The following is a 21,530-nucleotide window of genomic DNA, read 5'->3' on the forward strand; positions in this document are numbered from 1 at the left end:
CGATCTACGCACAAACTTATTCTTTGAATCAATGGTAGACACTTTAGCTTTCACCAATTCTTCTCTCTCTTAGTAAAACTCTATTCGACCTTCATCCATTAATTTTTTATACCTCTTGATAGAATTGGTGATAATTCTCGATAGAATGCCCCATAACACCTCTGTGATAATTGCAGCTTTCAGTTGAGTTAATTACTTCAAAGTAATTTTGAGGTTTTATTGGCTTTAACATGTCAGCTTTGACCAAGACTTCGAAAAGCCTAACCATCGGAGTCTTAACTTCATTTATTTTTTCCTTCACGTGGCTTCTTTACCCATCAATTAAAGTAATTATTGATGATCTGGTATGATTTGATAGAAGGTTCTCATTGACATTTGGAGTCCCTTGTTGGTTGGTATCAAAATTTAATACTCTTTCATTGATTAACCCTTTTACTTTATGCTTCAAAGCAGTATAATTTTTAGTGAAATGACCTGGATTCCCATAATAATAATCATAATGTGCATTGGGGTCATATCATTTGGGAAACGGAGGTTTCAAGGGTTCAACGATAATAAGAGCAAGCAGATGTTTATCAACAAGTCGAGGATACAAATCTGTGTATGTCATGGGAATGGGATCGAAAGTAATTTTTTCTTGGGTATTTCTCGGGGCTCTCAAACCACTATTAGGACTAGGTCTCCATCCTGGTCTAATAGGTACAGCAGGACGATTATAGGTGAGTGTTTGAAAGGATGGCTGAAAATAGGGTGGATAAGCTAGTTGTTGTAGTGGTTGGTATGGTTGATATGGATGAGGGATGGATGTAACATTATTTATGGAAGGGTAATGGGTTTGGTAGACTGGTATAGAATAAGGTGTGAAACCTCTGAACTGTTGCCCTACATAGTTTACTGCTTAGACTTCATTATTTTTCTTTTTGGAAGCTCCATCTTTTATTGCTCTACTTGTCTCTTCTGTATCGAGCTTACCATTCTTTATGGTATTTTTAATGATCTCACCTGATATCACCATATCTGTAAAGTTCTTGGTTGCATTGCTTATCAATCTCTCATAATAGGTGCTTTCAAGGTGTTCACAAATAAAACAGTTATTTCTTTCTCAGTGAGAAGAGGTTAAACTTGTGCAGCCACGTCTTTCCATCTTTGTGCATACTCTTTAAAGTTTTCAGTTACTTTTTTTTTCATACTTTGAAGAGATAGACGATTTAGAACCATATCCGTGACATGTCGATATTGTGTAAGGAATGCCTTTATAAGCTCTTGCCAAGAACAAACACAAGTCTTATCTAATTAAACATACCATCTAGCTGCAGAACTCATAAAACTATCTTAAAATATATGCATTAACAACTTCTCATCACGAGCATATGCTGGTAGCTTTCCATAATACATGGTGATATGGGTCATTGGACATTTTGTGCCATCATATTTTTTAAATTCAAGGATCTTGAATTTAGGCAGAATGACCACATTTGAAACTAAACAAAGGTCAACCGCATCTGTGGAGCCATAGAAATTCATTCTCTCTACAGCCCTAGGCCATTCTTTCAATAACTTCATCTTCTCTCAAGCACTGGTATCTTTTACTTTTTTAAGTGTCTGCATCCCTAGCTTTTCTCTTTTCTTGGGATCATCCAAATCAAGAACTAAGATTGGCTCAGGTGGTTTTTCCATCATAACGAGATTAACAAAATTTTGAAATTGTCTTGGAGCAAATGTGGATGTCATTCCTGGATAAGGATTGGGATATCCACCAGGAGTAGGAATTGGTACCCTAGTTCCTTGAGAAGGTTAGGTTGGTCGTGGTTCAAATCCTGAAGGGTAAATAGGATCTACCATATCTGGCGATTGCTCTTGAAAGCTAGGATTTTCTTCCATTGCTTTTTTTTTGTCAAGTTTCTTGAGCATATCCATTATTGTACTGAGATCTCCTCTTAGTTCTTCTTGAGCTTTCTCAATTCTTTCAAATCGACTGGCATGTTCTTGCTCCATGATTCTTGTTTGAGTCCTTATATTGTATGGATGATGAGTAGGTTGAGTCAAAATTTTTTATGGACGAGCTATTCTTGAACCTTTATTACCACAAAGTTTTTATTTTGAAAAAAAAAAGAGAAAAAAAATAAAATGCTGTGTTAAAATTTTTATTTTATGAAAAATGATGTATATAATGCATGAATGCAAGTGAGAGATATTTGTTCTTGGACAAATTTTAACATTAAAAATTTTTATTGATCCCATATAACTTTTATTACATAAGATTTACCATCTTATAGTTATATCCATAGAAGCGTTTAACTTGCTTATAATGGTTATTTACCTCATCTAAAAAGTTCACTAGGTACTGTCCATATTCTCTTATGGGATTGACTTCTCTTCTTAATGCTTCTACCTTTTCAACCATTTCTCATGCTTTCTTCACTACCTTGCAAACTTGATTAGTCAAGTGCTCTATGTACTGTTACCTCCCTAAGCTTTCTGCCTTTCATCTCATGTAGGCATCCCTTTCTGAATCACATGTGAAGATCCAATCTTTTTTCCTTTTATGCCACTCATCTATCATTGCTGAAATATGGCTCTTGTGGTCTTGTAGTTGTATCTCTAACCATTGGATCATCTGGTGAAGTGATTCTTTTTCATTCAATACTTCGAAGTGCTTTTTTCTCTCTTTTACGAGCATGACTTTCAACCAAACATGTACTTTATTATACGACTCACATGACATACTGACTGAGGATGAGCAAATTTATAGTTCTATGGGATCCATGAAAACTTCTTGGGAGAAATATGTCCTAGAGCAAATATCTCGATGCAAAACTATATGATATGATTAATGCAAAAAGAAAAAAAAATGAAACAAAATTGAGTTAGTGTGAGGATGTGATTTAAGAAAAAAAAACATTTTCTTTTAGTTTTTTTTTTTTTGTGTTTTGAGATTTTTTTTTGTTTTGTTTTGTTTTGTATTATACACAACTTTTATTCTTAGGTACTTCCTATAAGAAGATGGACAAGGCTCTACATAAGGCTGGTTTCTAGGCTTATTATATGCTAGGTTTGGATTGACAGGGTCTAAAGGTTTTCAAATTGTTTCTCACTGTTGTCCATGTTGGACTAGTAAGGCACCCCGATCCTCACCCATTATAGGCTACAAACGGAAAGGATTCAATTCGAGTGAAAGTATTTCACTTGTCATTACGGAGGTTATCACCTCACGAGAGCATAGGTACTTTACTTCCTCCTATAAAGGACAGAGCCCGGGTATAGAGCTCATGTATGAGATGTATCGTGCCATTATGTGCAAATATATCCTAATTTATTGAGAGTAATATATATAAAAAAATAAAACATAAGAGGCATAGTAAAAGAAATGTGTGTGAGTTTTTTTGCTTTTTATTTTTTATTTATTTTTTTTTTACTAAAAATGAAAAATAAAAATTTAAGAAATTGATTAAGATTATTTAAATCAAAATTTGAGGATAACAAGTAGTTAATTTTGGCCTGACTCTTGAAAACAAAAGGCGTCCCCAACAAAGACACCAAGCTGTCGTAACGGTTTTGTGTCCGCCCGACAAATTTGGAAACGAAATAAAAAATAATGGAGTCGCCACCAATCTTTTTTGGCTAGGTGTGATTGGCCACCTATTAAAACATATCTTTTTAATGAAATCTTAAAATTAATTAAAATTTATTAAAAAGATAATTTTAGGGTCTGCGCAACTATCTGGGTTCGGGAGTCGGTTACGTGTGAGGAAGGATTAGCACCCCCACAGCGTCCGTTAAAAAAAGGGTACCAATTAACAACATGTTATCTTTTGATTTTGATAAAAATAGTCCAATTTTCGATGTTCGAAAAAATAATTCTCTTGATTTTTTATTTATTAAAAAAAATTTATTCTCGAGAAAAATAAATTAAAACATTTTTATTGAAATAATTCTTAAAATGTTTCAGTACGTTGGTAACATTAAAAGAACTCTTTCTCACTTAGAGATTTCTTAAAGCAAATATACTCGGAATACTTTTAGAATCTCATCTTTGGGAGGTCTAAATTTACTTTTCGTAAAAAATTATGTTATGTATGCAATGCAAAATAATAACATGTTGATGCTCACATTTTATTCTTTTTCAAAAATTTTATTAGTTGTTTTATTAATTTTTTAATTTTAATTAAAATTTTGAAAAAAAAGGAATTTAATTATATTGAAGATTTTCTATAAATATTCCAATACGCTGGTAATATTTTACAAAAAATCTTCTCATGTAGAGATTTCTTAAAACATCTCTACTCGGAATACTTTTAGAATCCCATCATTGGATTAAATTTCTTTTCTTCCTATTTTTATTACTTATATTTTTAATATATTAATCAATTTTTATTTATTATTAACAAAAAGAAAATTTTTATTATATTAAAGAATTTTTATAAATACTCCAATACACTGGTAGTATTTAAAAAAATTCCTCTCAACTAGAGATTTCGTAGGCATCACTACTTGGAATACCTTTAAATCTCATCATTGGATAAAAATTTCCTTTTCTTTCATTTTTTATTACTTTAGTATTATTATTGATTTATTTTTATATTATTATTTTTAAAGTTTATTCTAAAAATTAACATAATTATATAAAAAAAATTTAACCACAATTTCATCATTTAATCTAATAAATATAAATATTTTAATATGCATAAATATTAATAAAATAATATATAAAAAATAAGAAAAATTCAAAAAAAAAATTTTTTACCTAAACCGGACCGGTCAACGGTTTGGTCAATGCGTGGTTCGGTTCGGAGGTTCGGTTCCAATCCAATCAGACCGATCAGAAGCTGATGAAGGAAGCGGGTCGCGAGTCGGGTGCGCGGACCCCAGGTCAGGTCGCGGTTTGACGCGCAGATCCTCATTGGCCGAAACGGCGTCATTTTGGCCCTATGCTCAAAATGACGTCGTTTTGCTTTTAATGTTTTCTATAAATAACTGAAAAAAAAAATTTTTTCTTCATTCTTTCGATTTTTCAAAAAAAAAAAAGGGAAAGAGAGCTCTGAGGTGAGCTCATCGGCCAGTCGACGGCCACCGCGTCCGTTGCCGTCTGGGTTGCCGCCGACAGTCGCTGCTGGTGATTTTCGATCACCGAAAAAGGTGAAAATACTTTTGAAAATTCTCTTCGACGTGATCTTTCCAGATTCAGTGTCCTTTTTATCAAAAACAGCCCCAATCGACATAGATCGAGGCTCAAAGTTTCGGTCTCCTTTCTCTCTTTTTTTTTTTGGTGGACAGAATCGATTGATCTCTTTTTTTTTGTGTAGGTGGCTTTTCTGGCGCTGGGTTCCCGTGCTTGGGGACTGTGATTTTGCCTTTTTTTTGTGTTTCTGTAGAATTTTTTTTCGACAGATTCTTCCTTTTTTTTGTCATTTTTGCTTCCGTTCTGCCCCTCTGGTCCTCCGTTTGCAAATAACAAGCTCTATTTATAGAGCTTGTTGGGATTCAAATCCCAGATCTTCTGGGATTCGAATCTCATTTTTCAACTGAAAAATCACACCTGTCGTTTGTGATTGACGGCTTGTCGGTCGGCCGTTGACGGCTAGCGGCAATGATTTTGGACTTTAGGGATTGTGCATTTAATGCACTAGATTTGAATCGGATAAGGATGAAGAAGAAGGAAAAAGAAAAGAGGAAAGAAAAAAGAAGAAAAGAGAAGAAAACAAACGTAGAAACAGAAAGAAAAGAAAGAGAAAAAAATTAAATAAATAATAATAATAATAATAATAAATAAATAAATAAAATGGTGTTTACAGTAGTAATTTTGTCCCACATTAATGATTGAACCTTATGTTTCAAAGATTGCAGCAAAAAGTTGGCATTTGAAAATTTAAGGCTTGTTAAAGGAATCGTGTTGGGTCATGTTTCCTCCTTTGTGGATATGATCCATAGCTCACATGGACTTAAAGATATTTTAATCCTTTTTTAAGTGTTTCAACCCTTATTTTATTTTGTAAGAAGTGGTGGTAGCGGCTGATGGAGAAAAGAAACTAGAAGAGAGAAAAGGAAGGGAAATGTATTTTGTACATATGATCTTTGGACAATACAATGGAAACTAGCCCTCTCACTGTCTCACATTTTATAAACCTCACTTCTCTCTGGTTTTGTATATGCTGCAATATCTTGAAATTATGTACTTCTTCCTGCACTTGCTAGATTCATTTGTTTCAAAAATGGTAGACTAAGAAAATTTGAGACTTTTCTTTTGACAGTTTGACTTTTGTTTCTTTGCCTTACTTTCTTTGACATTATCTAGCATAAGGAACCCAATATGATATTAATGATTGAGTCCTTAATGAATTGATTGTTCAATTTTCAAGTACATAAGCAGAAAACAAACTGATCACAGTAACACTCATACTCAAACTTCATTTTGATGTCAAGATATTGGGGTATGGAAAACTTTTCGCAGTTTGAAAATGTTTTCCCATGATAAAAGTATATTAGCGTCCAATATATAAGATCAAGACTTATAATGGATGAAAGGCTCCACAGCTTATGCAAATCCAACTTGATCCTCAAAGCTGTTATGTCAAACTGATATCACTTCGAGGGATACCGAGGTGGGTGTTTCTGATGAATTTATTCCATTCTTTGCTTTCTGCACATAATGCAAAACAGAACATTTTATCCTCTATTCAAGATAGTATTTATGCGAAAAAATGGCCTTAAATATGAATGTAACCGAACCATGTGAGCCAAAGTGTTTTTCCAAACCCTTTCTATCTCATCAAAGACAATATCAATAGTTGGCCGGCCTGCACTTGATTTAGCAACACAAAGGACTGCAATTTGCAAGATTGATCCAAAGTCCGCCCTGTTGAGATTACCCTCTAGCCTGGGATCTTCAAAATCTGTTAATGGACGTTTTCCCATGCTCACATCTTTTGCCTGCTCAGAATTAAAGTGGGTAAGAATACTAGTTCTTTTTGGTCAACTCAGAAGAATTAGAAAGGGCAATGGCTGATGATTACTTTTCTTGTGAGCTGATCACTGGCATCAAGATCCAATTCAAAGACCTTTTGTCCTGACAGAATCTGCAAAGCAACAATACCGAAGCTGTAAATGTCACTCGCACAGGTTAGCTTGGCATTGATCATGTATTCTGGATCCATGTAGCCTAGGGTTCCTCTAACATCTGTAAACACTTTGCTCTCTTCAATTCCCAGAATCTTTGCCAGCCCAAAATCAGAGAGCTTGGGCTCAAAATCCTCAGTCAAGAGTATGTTAGTAAGCTGTAAAGCAAACATGAAGTTGGAAAAAAAATTAAACAAGAATTGAGTTCATAAACAGACATTCAGTTGCTCTTATTTCTAATCTAAACAATCCATCTGTGATGTGTGTTTTTTGTCATGAACAGTGGTTCAAGAGTTCTTGCACCTTAATATCTCTGTGAACAATGCATCCATCCATATAATGGTGGAGATACCTCAATGCAAATGCACAGTCTCTTAGGATCTTAACTCGTTTTTCCCATGTCAAGCCACTGTCTTTGCCTGAACAAGGAAAAAAGTAGTTTTTTAAGACTATGAAAGAAGCACGTAAGGGGCTAGCTATTTCTGCAATCTGCACTCAAAGTGGTTGGACCGCGCAACCTTTTCTCTAGCATGGTGAGGCTCACCATGTGTCAGGAGCGCGATCCTAGCCATCTGAGACATTGAAATAGCACTCTCCAATAAAGGAATTAACCACTAGTAATCATCTTGCAAACTCAGGTTCTCATGCTTCTGAGAGGTAAAAGTATTTCAATGATTCTAACAGTAGTGCACAACAAATAATAATCAGGCAAGATTACTTAGGAGATGTTGAGCAAGATTCCCAGCAGAGCAATATTCCAACACCAGATACTGCTCATCATCGTCAATGCAGCAACCAACCATAGAAACAAGGTTTGGATGTCGAATCCGGGAGAGACCTGCAACTTCTCTTTTAAAAGAATCAGGGGATTTGCTTTTGTTTATGTGCTTGATGGCCACAACCTGTCCACTAGGAAGAACGCCTTCATAAACTTCACCAGCGCTTCCTTTGCCTAGGCTCTTTCTTTTCCTATTACAACTCATTGCATTCTCGATCTCATCCTTGGAGAAACTGTAGAGGCCGGAACACTTATTAGACTCTTTTGATTTGACAGCTTTAGGAAGTTGTTTCTTGCACTTCCTCTTCCTCATGGTCACATATTTTCCCAGAATAAAGATCAGCATTAGTATGAGGATCACTATAACAACAGAGACTGGTACTTTTGCCAGGGCACCTGATATATCATGTCAGTGAGTATTAGAGGTTGAAAAGACTAAATAGAGTAACAAAGTTACATGTTTCAATTTGGTTAGCATGTCACAAACAAATGCATATCGGCAGAAATAAATAGAGAAAAGTAATCTCTAAAGGTTGCTCCCGCTATGTCAAAGCCTAATAGCCCTCGATTTGTATTCAATAGTAAAAAGTAGAAAAATGGTTGAACTTACATTTCTTTTTGCTGTAGCCAGGATCTGTTAGGCAAAACAGTACAGTTCTAGGTCAGAACAAAATAATTGAAAAGGAGGCAAAAGTGATACTACCTGATTTCTGATTCTTACCTAAATCATCTAAAGAAGACATACAGCTGAACAAATCAGCAATGAAAGGGTGATTATCAACTGTTGCAGCAGCAACTGAAATAATAACTGCTAATCCACATATTGCTCTTTCAGTATGATTTTTTTCCCTTTGCAGTAGTTCCAGCTGGTTCTCCACTGCATTTCGTAGTGCATCAGTGCATTTTTTGCATGAATCATCAAATGAAGAACCAATATTTGAGCAAGCGTTTAATGCGTCTTGGTACGATGGCTCACTCTTAATCTCTGTCAAAGATAGACTTGAGCATTGGCTATTGCCATAGTAAAAGTCATCAAAGCCACAAGAATGTATGGACACTGATTCTTGCCTAAGAAAAGGACCATCACATTTTCTCCAAGCACCTTGTTGAACAAAGATGTCACCATTTGTTCTATGTGCTTGCACTGCAAGGGCCTCAGAGAAGGCGATGAGGGCATTTCGACAGCAGAGAGTTGAAGAGATGCTACCCCAGAGCTTTATCTTTTTGTGGTCGCCTATGCAGTCACCACTTGGTTGGTAAGGGTATGAAGTAAAGTTCAACATACATGCTGCATCCATTGGAACTTGTCAAGGCCAAGGTAAAATGAAAAAGAAAAACCATTTCCACACACTATGCTGAATATTTTAAACTGTTAACCATTTCAATTTTCATGTTTAGGGAAATCATCAAAATGCAATGCATCAATTGAATGGTTTTGAGACGTTCCACGAAAATTCAGCTCTATGCATTGAGAATTAACTTGGTATAAATCTGGGGTTCTACTACTATAATTATTTTTACTTGTAACTTAAGAAATGCCGATCAAAAGATGAAAGATAATAATCTGAAAGAAGAATAACGAAGAATTATTTTAATCTAATAACTTGAATGTTCATCTCATGCAATGATCAATCTAATGCATAAAACAAAAAAAAAAGAAAAAAAAAAAAACCTGATGGATCATCTGGGGAAGGAGAACCAAAAGAGAAGGCATAAATGAAGAAGCTGCTAATGCAAAATAATGCAAGTTTCAACCATGAAAACGAGGCCATTTTCATGTTCCTTGAGTATGATTTTTGCATGAGGAAGAAAAATCAGTATTTGCAAATGTGATAGTCGAAAAAAATTCAAGTTACTTTCATAGGAAAAAAAATCCAACCAAAAATATATTTATATAGACCATTATTATCCTAGACACCATCGTTGAAAAAATAGGATAAAAATTCTTGTCTGTTTTTGCTTGTTTCTTACAGCTACAACCTTCAAAACCTTGAAAGGTTTTCATGAACTTAGCAAGGTTTTATGGCATGATTAATTTTGCATTAAAAAATTACAGGAAAATTTGTCCTTTTATCGTCTAGTATTAATCCTGAAACCTTGAAGATGTCGAGAGGAATGTCAAAAGCATGGCTATTTTTTTGTTCCACATGAATTTTCATGGCTTTCATGGCCAGATTAATTTTAGATTTTCCAAATTTTGTACGGAAATTGTCTCTGAGAATTTTGAGACTTGGTGTATGGATCAAATCGTCATCCTTTTTACATTTAGCATAATGCCAACTGTCCTTATTTTTATTATTAAAGTGGTATTATCCATATCGAATAAATATTTAATTTTTATAATTTTATATTTAAGATATATCTCTTCATATAATATATTTGATTTTAAGTTAGATGCATATTAGAATCATTTTTTTTTTTGTTTTTCTTTTCATATTTGTCAAGTAATAGACTTCATTAATCTCTGATATAAATGGATCTCAGGTGTAATAAATATTTAATTTCTTATAATTTTATACGAAAATCTCACATGTAATAAATATATAATTTCTTTTTATATGTGAATCTATATTTGAATCTCACATATAAGAAATATGAATTTTTTTATAGTTTTATATTCAAATTGAGTTTTTTCACTTGATGCTAATCGATTGAACAATAACTTAATAGATAGTGTTTGTTTGATAAATTGCATAAATTTAACACTGAAAAAAATTAAGTATTAAATTTTCAGTTTTGAAAATTTTAAATATGAATTGTTGATAAAAAAATTGTTTGTTATATTACTAAAATTAAATGTTTAATAAATTTTTTTATTAATCTTTTACAAAAAAAAAAAAGAAGATACAGTTTTATAATTATTTTCAATTGATAAAAACTAAAAAGAAAAAAATATAAGATTAATGTAATTAAGTAATTTTTCCAATACTTTTTCATTGAAAATTTTTCATTTGATAATTTTTAAAATTAATTTATCAAACGCATTAAAAAAATATAATGATTAAATTTTAAATTTTCAATGATTATCAATCATAAGACTTGTTCAACTTAGATTGCTTAGATAATGAAGTAAACCAAACTGTTTGATATTTTCCTTGATTTTTAGCGTTAAAGCAATGGATTTTTTTTTAAATAGTGGAATTTTATAAATCCAAGAAACTAACTCGCAAACATTGTTTTATCCTAAGTTCACTCACAGAGGAACTTGCTAACACACGTTGTTGGCTTGACTTGTTGCCGCCCTTTGTTGCTTTCTGTTAACATCCCCTGCCTCGGATCTCCCTTTTATAACCATAACTAACATTTAAAAAAAAAAGAATCCGCCATTTTTTTCTGCTTCATTAACTAAGTCTAAAGTCAGTTCTTTTCCCTCTTTCTCCTCAATAAATTCACCCCTTTTTCTTAATTTTTGTGTTTTCTTTTTTTGTATATATATAGTCTTTGATTAACTGTAAAAATATTTAAGTGCATTACAAAAGTTTTATCATTTTCTAGCAAGTACAAGATCTTAATCATTGGATTTTGAAAGATGCAACTTCCTTATGTCATTGTTTGATAGGAAATGGACATGATTCATTATCTTGAAATTCAGTAGCTGTTGCTAAATTTTCCTATGGAATTTGTTTGGTAGGAAAATGGTTTTAATTTATTGGTTGATAATTTGTTTCAGATATGGTAAACCAGGCAATTGGGTGCTTTTCTTTTGACTGTTTTGCTTCTTTTTGGCTCATTCCTTTTGTTGATCCAGTAATGGAGGTATCAGAGGGAGTCTACTGTGATTGTTGTGAACAAGTGCTGGTGGATGACTGCTTCTTTTAAATGCTCAAAAGAATTATTGCTGAAATAGGAAGTTTATTTCAGATGATTTTGTATGGTTTTCTGAATGACAGACAGTCGGTTGCTTAAAGTGCATTTCATTGGTATATTTTACTATGATAGAGGGGAATTCCCAGTCCCCAATCCCCTGTTGTTCCTGATGAAAACTTCAACATTGCAGATTTCGATGGGAAACTGTTTTTGACTGCCAGCTGCACGAATTCCAAACAGAAGCTGGCAAACTTGTAGGGAATTTCTCTTGGAGAATACGAATGCCGGATGATGGCTTTTTCACTCGATCAACAATGCAGAGATTTGTGCAAGATCCAAACCACCCTGGGATCTTTACAACCATGACAATGAGTACCTTCACTATCAAGATGCCTGGTAAAGTCCATTCCTTTATATATCTTTTGAGTATGCCCCTTCCAAAACTAGTAATAAAACTTTTCTGGAAGGGTATGAATATTGAACACTTGGCTTACAACTACTAACATCCACTAGGTAAGTATATCCTGAATATTAATTGTTCAGTCATATTTGAGGTTATTAATTGGACCAAATAATTAGCAGGAAAGCTTGATTTGAACTAGTATCACATTCATGTCTCATGTGGGTCTATTTTCTTGTTTTGATACCAGCAAGCATTTCGCATAAACATTCAACCACTTGATACCACTAACACCACTGGATGACACCAAGGCAGAAGCATTTCACATCTATGTGCATAAAATTATAATTTGATGCTATCAGAAGGTGAAATACGATGATATGAATCATCTGCTAGCTTGTATTTCTGCATTTGAAGACAAAAAAAAAAAGAAAATTGATAAAGCAAGATGTTCAAGACATTTTTTTTTCTGAATTAAAGTATATAGAAAGGATGGTAAGAGAACAAATCTGATGACAGTGAGAAAGTTCAGCATGAACATAGATGAGGCTGAAATTCTTAGCAAGGCAGTTCAATTTGGTCACTATCTCCTTACGTTACAAATGCCACTTGACAGACAAATGCAGCCTGAGATGCAGATTCCTGCTGTTTTTTGTCCATATAGTTGAGAGCTAATGGCAGCATTTATGGCACATACCTAATGCTTTGCAAGTAGAGCTTATGGTGCACTAGCATCATGATTTTACTTTTAGAAATAACCAGCGAATGTCATAGCTTCATTGTGGATGGAAACGCACTTCCGTCACATAAAACTATCAATACAGATTGAATTATCTTGAATTAGTGTTTCTTCAACCCAGGCAATTGCTGTAACTTTTAAGAATAATGACTCAAATTTCGTAGGAAATTTGTTTGAAATTTATTAGATATTATTTTATGGATAAGAAGACTTATAAAAAAAAATTTTAAAAAGAAAGAGATTCTTGCAAAAGAAAAATTCTAAAAGAAAATAGATTCTTAATAGATAAGTTTATATGGCTATAAATAGGTAAAGTCTCTACAGGACTAGGTATGAGAAAAAGATGTAAAAGAGTTATAGGATTTTGTGGGATAGATACCTCATAAGAGTATTAGGAATTTACTATCTTATGAGTGTATATGTTTAAATATTTGGGAGTGGATTAGAAAAGATTGAAAGGGTCACATAGGTATGATATATGAATGCATATAGGTATGTGTTTGGTTGTGTTGCAAGAGTGCACATGTGTATATATTTGTTTGGGTTGAGAATACTTCATAGTACTAGAAAAAATTAAGAATGTCTTATGAGTATTGATTGTTAAGAGATTGATGATTTGATTTGTATATTTGTAATTCTCTACAACTAATAAATTTTATTTTTCATTCGTAGACATAAGTCGATTGAACTGAACCACGTTAAATTACTCTCTGATTGATTGATTATTTACCCAACAAATTATATCAAAACTACAGTGATCCCCAACAGTAACAGCCTCTATGCAAGTTTTCTGACATTCTCACTGTTGATTTAGGCCTTTTGTCATAATATTTTTGCTTTTGGACTCACTGGTTAAATTAATATGCAGGTATATTATATCATTCAAAATTGAGAACAAACAGGATGATTATATATTTGTATATTACCGGGGGATGGATATGGCGGTGCCATTGTCTACACAAGAAGTGTCATTTTGTCCGAAAGCATGCCAGAACTTGAAAGGGCAGCTAAAAATGAAGGGCGAGACTTTTAACAAATTCATCAGAATAGATAATACATGTGGGTCAGAGCCTCCCCTTGCAGAAAGACTTGAAAAGAAAGTAGAGAAAGGAGGACAGACCATCATAAGGGAAGTTGAACAGATGGAAGGAGAGTTAGAGAGGGTTGGGAAGACTGAAAGGACCTTGTTTCAGAGGTTGGCAGAAGGTTTTAAAGAACTACAACAAGATGAAGAAAACTTCTTAAGAGGACTAAGTAAAGAAGAGATGGATCTGTTGAGCGAGTTGAAAATGGAAGCAAGTGAGGTGGAGAAACTCTTCAGAGAAGCACTACTAAAGCTTCATTTTGATGGACAGTGAAATTGAAAACAGCAATAAAAATTATTATAGCTGCAATTGAAAAAAAAAATTACTGTAACTATAATTAAAAAAAAAATTATTAAAAAATTTATGCTGAATTCAATCTGGTGAACACTAAGTAAGAAACTAAGATAGGTTTCACAAGTTCAACAGTTACACTAAAATTTTTTTGGAAACTGTACAGCTTTTATGGCAATGATTGTCATATGCCACTACAGGGAAGCAAGTGAGGTGGAGAAGCGGTGAAGCACTACCAATTAGGAAACTAGATTTCACAAGTTCAAAAGTTACACTAAAATTTTTCGGTTCAACAGAATATTTCTTTCAGCTGTTTTTCTCTTGAATCCTTTGTTTTGCAGCTGCAGAAGATGTAATGAAGTCTTCTCATAGTGATTTGAGAGGATATAAAAAAGAACTGAATCTGTCTGCTAGACAACATTTCTCAACAGATTCGGATTTGAGGAATGCAATTGCAAGTTGCAACACCTATTATACTTTAGTAGCTTCCATTACGCATTGAATTTTAAGAATCTCAATAATAAAAGAATGAAACCAAATTTCAGTCCCAATATAAGGACTGCATCACTCACTGCATCTTGCGCACACTCCAGTTCATACACTTTTCAAAGTGAAAGAAAACCAGAAGGAATAACTGGACATTAAATCCTCTGTGAAAAAACCAATTCAGGAACTACTAAAGCTAGTAGCAATTGGAATGACAATCACAAGAACGATCAGCAACAGAAGAATGATCCCAATGCACATCCACTTCCTGCTGCTCCTCTGGTACTGTTTTGCAGTGTTGAGCTCTTTGGAACCATCCTTCACATAATGGCTAGCATTCATCACATGATGTTCAATATCATCCATTTGTTCCCCTTGTGCCTCGACCATCACTGCCATGTCCAAAAACACCTGGTGCAGCTCCAACAAACTCTTCTCAATCTCTTTAGCAGCGTCATGCCTGTCCTGAATCTCAACCACTGTCTCCAACACCTTCCCTCGCCCATGCTCTTGTACTGCACGTGTTAAGAACTCCTCGCCCCCATTACCATCAGAAATTATCTTCTCAATGATCTCCTCATCTGGGTTCTCTCCAGTCACTGTAAAATACCTTCTCCCCACAGTTTCCTTATACTCGGTCATCATCTTCTGCCTCAAGCCTTGAAAATCCATCATGAGCTCCTTCAACTTATTACGCAACCCATTGGTGACAGCAATCCTAGTCCTGTAAGCTAGGGTGCCTTCTTTGCACCCTGAGAGGCGCTTATTAGTTTCATTGGCATGGTCCATTTCTTCAAGCTGTGCCTTGATGGTCCTGGCCTTCTTTTGCACAGTGACAATGTCATTGTTGATTTTGTCCCGCAAAGCCTTCAAGGACTCACGTTTGTGAAGTGACTTGCTTTCTTCATTGGATTCTTGGAGTTTGCCCAAGAGTTCACGGATTACTGCCATCTCTTGCTTCACTTTTTCAGCTTCTTCAAGGAACAGACCAAGGTTTTGGTCCATGGTGTTTGCTGTAGATGACATTTCTAGATCATAGTCAGGTCCAGCTTCAAGATCTTTCATTGCCTCTTTCTTGAGGTCTACATAGCTCATAAAGGATTTGGTCATCAGATCATTCATCTTAGCTCTCTGAAACTTTCCTTCAAACCTAAAGAACCAACCAAAGGAGACAAAAATTCCCATCAATCAGATATATACATGAAATAGTTATTACATTCATGGAAATGAACCCCCCAAAAAATGGTTAGCTTCTCTTTTACTAAATTAAAAAAAAAAAAAAAGAACTGCTATGAAATGGATGTTGCATACCTTGAAGTTAGCAGCTGCTTGCTCTAGTATTAGCAGACAAAGAGAAAGAGAAATGGAAAGAATTTGATTAATGAGACTTTGAAGATGAAAATTGGAAAGAAATCTGAGATCTCAGGTGTTTGAATTTGATTGTAAGCTTAGGGTGTTTGAATTTGATTGTAAGCTTAGGGATAGTATTTAAAAGAAGGGGGAAATCTCTTAGAAAAGAAAAGGGCAAAAAAAAATAAAGTAGCCGTTACAGCTTTGAGCTCTAATGTTCCAACGGCTATATTTTGAATGCCTGTTTTTTAATCTTTTTTTTTTTTTTTTGGGTTTTAAGTAAATTTCTAAATTCTTGGTTTCTGGTGACCGTATAAGCAAATATGGGGCAAAAAAACCTATTTATACTCTTTTGATTTGTTAAAAATGATTTTTGAAAAATATTTTTTATAATTTTAGATATTTGTTTGATAAAAAATTGATTGATCAATAAAAAATAATTTATTGATCAACGAAAAATAAAGTTAATTTTTTAAAAATTATCTTACGAATTTACAAAAGAAAAATATTTTTCAAAAAAAAATTTTTATGAGTAAAATTATTTATTAATATTTTTAAATATAATTTTATTTATAAGTATTATTATATTAATAAATAATATATTATGAATAAATTGTATACTACTAATATAGTATATTAATAAATAATAAATTATTAATAAATAATATACTATTAATATAATATATTAATAAATAATATTATATTAATAAATAATATTTTAATAAAAAATATATTGAATAATAAATAGTTTTATTTTAAATATTTTTATATTAACATAATATTTTAATATTAAAATATAATTATTTTTTAATATTAATAAATTTAACAATAAATAATTTTAATATACTTTAATAATAAATAATTTTTCATATTTTAATAATTATATTAATATTATTTGAAAAAAAAATTTTATAAAATAATTAAATAACGAAAAACATTTTTTGTTAACTAATTCAAATAATAAAAAAATTGTAATTCAAAAAATATAAATATTTTTTAAAAATTATTTTTTACAAAACAAATAGAGCCTTATTGTTAATAACAAATTTAACGTACTATGATTCAAATTTTTTACTTCGAAATTAGACATGTAATTTTGTATATTTATGTAGTATAAAATATTGATACTATATGTATTGGTATTGTATTTTATAGACAATAAAAATTATATATTATAATTTATGTTTCTATAAAAAACAAAAAAAAAATTTTTTTTTATTTTCATTAAATTCATATATAATATTTATTAAAATTTTAATTTATGATATTTATGTTTTTTAATTATTTTTAATATTATATTATCATGTTATATTTTAAATTATTATATTTATTTGAAATTATAATAAACTGCTAAAATCGAATATTAAAAAATGTAAACCTTTGAGACACTTCAACAATTAGAAAACTCTTAGTCTTGATTAGAATTTTATAAATGAATTTTTAATTCTAGATTCAATTTTTTAGAAGAAATTTGAGATTGAAAAGAATTATTTCTTAACTAAAATTCAATAGAATTTTACATTAGCCAAACTCCCAGCAAAATTTTGGCTGACATTTTTTTGTGAATTTAATTAATTGAATTAATATTTCAAAAATATCAATTTTTTAAATCTTATATGCTTTAAGTGAGATTCAGAAAAAAAAAAATTGAAAACATCTGCTGGCATTTAGCAAAAAATAAAAATTAAAACCAAAACCAAAATCAAAATCAAAATCCCATTTCCATCTCAACTCTACTTCTCCCATTCCACACTTAAAAGCCTAAACCAATTTTTCTAGCGATAATTTTGCAACTTCTTAACAAATTTCTCTGAAAAAAAGAAACCCAGAAAAACAAACAAAAAACCTTTACAATGGGTCCAATAAAGATTGCCATGGGGGACATGGTGATTACTTTCATGTGGGTTTTTTTTTCATCAACGTTTGGTTTATTATCTTCTTTGATAGCCACCGCCATTGGTGTCCAAACTGTAGCTTGGGCTCCTATTGTTATCATCACCGTCATCGTTTTCGTTTTCGTTTTGATCTTTAATGTTATTGGTGAACTTCTTGGTGGGGCTAGCTTTAACCCTACTGGTACAGCTTCCTTCTATGCGGCTGGGGTCGGTGACGATAGCCTTATCTCCATGGCCCTTCGGTTCCCAGCTCAGGTTAAAAGAAATTTGTTATATTTTTTGTGTTTTTCTATGTAGGTTTTTGGCTTTTTGACGGAATTCTATTGGATTTGCCATGGATTTTCCTTTAGAAAAACAATCTATATATGTGTGTGTATGTGTGTGTTATGATGCATTACTGAAAATAAAAATGTCCTCACTGGCAGGCCGCTGGTGCGGTGGGCGGTGCCCTTGCGATCATGGAGGTGATGCCGGAAAAGTACAAGCACATGATAGAGGGACCATATTTGAAAGTAGATACACACACTGGAGCCATTGCTGAGGGGGTCTTGACTTTTTTAATTACCTTGGCTGTTCTTTTAATCATTCTTAGAGGTCCGCAGAATGAAATTTTCAAGACATGGTTGCTTGCTGTTGCGACTGTAGCATTAGTTATGTCCGGTACTGCTTACACCGGACCTTCCATGAATCCAGCCAATGTAAGTTCCCTTTTCCATTTCGATCTGTTGTTATGCTTTGATAATACTAAGGTTTGAATACTTTTTTGTCATTGTTTCCTTTCCGTACTATAAATTGTTACATGAGTTTATTCCTTTTTTGACGCACCTGAAGTACTAGGGATATGTCTGGCTTGCTTATTACTACTTCATTGGCTTGGATTCCTTGGAATATGATCGTACTCTGCCCCTTCCTCTTATTGTGATGCTTTTGTAATATTTGTTTGCATTGGACTGTCATGTATTATGCCTGATGGCCTGACCTAACTATTGTCAGTATTCACTTGGATATCTCGAAAACACTTCATTGCTTTGGACTGTCACATTAATCATGTATTCACTAGCTGTCAGTGGTCTGAAGTTTTGAAATATCTAAGATATCGGTGATACTTTGATGATGAATATAAGATGATTAAATAAATTAGGTTTAATAAATAAGTGCATTTAGGTATATTTTTGGATCTTAGAGTTTGCTTGTTAGAGGGCGAGCCTTGGAGCAATGGTAAGGTTGCTCCTTTGTGACCGAAAAGTCACGGGTCCGAATCTTGGACGCAACATCTTTGCAAAAAATGCAGAAGGAAGGCTGCGTGCTATGCACCTTCATCCCAACCCTCGCAGAGCAGGAAGTCTTGTGTACCGGGGTTCGCCTTTTTGAATCTTAAAGTTTGCCTGTTCTGAACATGTAATGGTGATTTAATCTTGAAAGCTAGTTTCTGTTAAGTCTCCTGCACCATAGCCTACCTTTTTGATAATTTGTGAAGGATCAGGGAGGATTTAAAGCACTGTTTTGTATGTAGACTTAAGCTTCTGCTATTTTCCCAATCACAGTGATTTAAAGTCCTTATAACATTGTTATTCGGTGTAAGTACGATGATTAATGCGTGCGAATCTATTGGATGCAATTGCATGATCTGGTTCGATTTACATGTAAGCAAAAAGCTTAGACTCTTTTTGTTGCTTTCTTTCATGTTCTTTAACATTTTCTTTCTTGTTGCTTCTGTTCCATGAGTCCTGATTACATTTCCTATTCAATAAAGTTATTCTCTAATGTAATTATATATCCAATTAAGTATTAGTTTGCTGACTTATCATTGATTCTTTAATTTTATAAGTTCATAATCGATCTTTTCCTACTTTTTACTGGCGAAGACATCATTTGAAAGCCTAAATAATTGCATTACGAATGGTGAATCATATTGCAGGCCTTTGGTTGGGCATATGTAAACAACTGGCACAACACATGGGATCAGTTTTATGTGTATTGGATCTGTCCATTCATTGGAGCTATATTGGCTGCGTGGGTCTTCCGACTGTTGTTCCCCCCACCACCAGTAAAGGTGAAGAAAGCCTAAGGTGGCTTAATAAGAGGTTCGGGACGCCATCAACAACGGTAGATAAGCTCAATGTTTATGTAATAACCGGTTCTTTTTACAATTTTTGCTAGTTGATGATCAATAGATTGAAACATTCTTTCTGTTTAATACCTTTTCATGCATTCTCTTGTTTTGTTGGCTGCAAATGGTGTGCAAATCTTATCGATCCTCATTTCTTTTAATGTTTAGTAATCCAGGAGAACTTTTCCTAGATGAGCAATCCTATGTCGCTTAGACTCCTTAATTTTCTGAAAAAAATACTCATCCTGGACGCATATCTATCACGAAGATTTTGGATAAACTTGAAAATACTCGAATTGAATGCATACACGGCTTTAGACGGACGAAACCAAGATTTATGATCAGTGGGACAAATATTTTAAGTTAATTTAAAAAAATTTTTCATTGAAATACAAATTAATTTTAAAAATTACAAATAAAATTAGCACGTATAATATTTTTTATAAATGAAAAAAATTTGTTTTGCAATATAAATAATATTTGCATAATTAATTATATGATTTTTGACAAATATAGCTTAAAAACTATTTAGATAAATTATTTATCATAATAGACACACATATACATAGATAAATTAATTTAATAAAATTTTACTTAGAAAAATTCTTAAAAATAAATGTAATATGTAAAAAAATGAAATAAAAATTAACTTGTCTAATTTTATTATTTACTATTAATATGTTTAGTTTTATCATTCATTTTTAATAAACAAATATATTTGATTTTTATTCATTATAATTTGAAAAATAAAAAATTATTCTTTTCTCATATATAATGAAAAGAAGAATGAAGATGATTATTTATTTTATTACTTCATATTTTTTATGTTATTTTTTTGTGTTAAAAAGTGGTTAAATCATTTAAGTAGTGCAAGCTCCATATCTCATTATCTCTATAAGATCACCTTACATCAATTTAAATAAATTAGTATGAAAAATAAAAAATTTAATAATTTCAAACTCTCTAAAAGTAATTTATTTTATTTTTTACAAACTCGAAAATATATAAGTATATATATTATAATGATATTGCTTAGCACTCAAAGTGTTAATGTTCAATTATTAGATAAATAATGAAAATTTTTATGAATGAACCTTAATTTAATGGAGACAAATATGACCACAAAGTTTTTTTATAAGGGCAAAATATTACATTTTCAAAACTTTTGATATTTTTTATAATAAACCCAAAAGATTTTATGAACTCAGTGGGGTAGCTGCCCCACATTCTTATACGTAGATCCGTCCCTGGCTCTAGAGCTGGATCATTTTTAAGATATTTAGCTCGGTTTTAAACTTGAGGTTCTCAGATTTAATGAGCTAATTTAGCATTTTTTTTAATTATTATTTTTATTTGCGGTAAAGATTTATGATTTTTTCTTTTAAAAGTATAAAAATTATGAACAATTTTATTAATAAAAATTTTTTAATAATTTAAAATAGGATATGAATATAATATAAAAATAAAATATTAAAA

General features: G+C 32.3%; 3 protein-coding genes and 1 pseudogene across 3 annotated transcripts; 2 read left to right on the top strand and 2 right to left on the bottom strand.

Moving 5' to 3' along the window:
- Window positions 1–6,663: 6,663 nt before the first annotated feature.
- Window positions 6,664–9,663, bottom strand: LOC111294648 (putative serine/threonine-protein kinase PBL21). The gene is made up of 7 exons (XM_022888066.2): window positions 9,564–9,663; window positions 8,613–9,179; window positions 8,502–8,525; window positions 7,832–8,287; window positions 7,417–7,532; window positions 7,011–7,271; window positions 6,664–6,927 (listed from the first exon to the last, which is right to left on the bottom strand). Exons 1-7 carry the CDS (start codon window positions 9,661–9,663, stop codon window positions 6,664–6,666), a joined length of 1,788 nt encoding a protein of 595 aa, XP_022743801.2.
- A 1,900-nt stretch (window positions 9,664–11,563) lies between these two features.
- LOC111294649 (violaxanthin de-epoxidase, chloroplastic-like) lies at window positions 11,564–14,538 on the top strand (annotated as a pseudogene).
- A 135-nt stretch (window positions 14,539–14,673) lies between these two features.
- On the bottom strand, window positions 14,674–16,165 carry LOC111295119 (syntaxin-related protein KNOLLE-like). The gene is made up of 2 exons (XM_022888490.2): window positions 16,011–16,165; window positions 14,674–15,849 (listed from the first exon to the last, which is right to left on the bottom strand). The coding sequence occupies exon 2, from the start codon at window positions 15,819–15,821 to the stop codon at window positions 14,880–14,882; it is 942 nt and encodes a 313-aa protein (XP_022744225.2). The 5' UTR covers window positions 15,822–15,849; window positions 16,011–16,165; the 3' UTR covers window positions 14,674–14,879.
- A 1,426-nt stretch (window positions 16,166–17,591) lies between these two features.
- Window positions 17,592–20,145, top strand: LOC111295149 (aquaporin SIP1-2-like). The gene is made up of 3 exons (XM_022888532.2): window positions 17,592–18,199; window positions 18,370–18,642; window positions 19,863–20,145. The coding sequence occupies exons 1-3, from the start codon at window positions 17,903–17,905 to the stop codon at window positions 20,010–20,012; spliced, it is 720 nt and encodes a 239-aa protein (XP_022744267.2). The 5' UTR covers window positions 17,592–17,902; the 3' UTR covers window positions 20,013–20,145.
- Window positions 20,146–21,530: the final 1,385 nt, after the last annotated feature.

Source organism: Durio zibethinus, chromosome 14 (genome assembly GCF_047325235.1).
Source record: "Durio zibethinus cultivar Kanyao isolate XHJ-2024 chromosome 14, ASM4732523v1, whole genome shotgun sequence".
NCBI lineage: Eukaryota > Viridiplantae > Streptophyta > Magnoliopsida > Malvales > Malvaceae > Durio > Durio zibethinus.

What these genes read in the sequence shown, in the direction of transcription:
- LOC111294648 (XM_022888066.2), bottom strand. Translation starts at nt 9,663, where the DNA reads ATGGCCTCGTTTTCATGGTTGAAACTTGCATTATTTTGCATTAGCAGC. An exon ending in TTCCCCAGATGATCCATCAG is followed by an intron (nt 9,180 to 9,563) that starts GTTTTTTTTTTT and finishes CAATGGATGCAG; the next exon opens with CATGTATGTTGAACTTTACT. An exon ending in TTGTTCACAGAGATATTAAG is followed by an intron (nt 7,272 to 7,416) that starts GTGCAAGAACTC and finishes TTTGCTTTACAG; the next exon opens with CTTACTAACATACTCTTGAC.
- LOC111295119 (XM_022888490.2), bottom strand. Translation starts at nt 15,821, where the DNA reads ATGAATGATCTGATGACCAAATCCTTTATGAGCTATGTAGACCTCAAG.
- LOC111295149 (XM_022888532.2), top strand. Translation starts at nt 17,903, where the DNA reads ATGGGTCCAATAAAGATTGCCATGGGGGACATGGTGATTACTTTCATG. An exon ending in CCCTTCGGTTCCCAGCTCAG is followed by an intron (nt 18,200 to 18,369) that starts GTTAAAAGAAAT and finishes CCTCACTGGCAG; the next exon opens with GCCGCTGGTGCGGTGGGCGG. An exon ending in CTTCCATGAATCCAGCCAAT is followed by an intron (nt 18,643 to 19,862) that starts GTAAGTTCCCTT and finishes ATCATATTGCAG; the next exon opens with GCCTTTGGTTGGGCATATGT.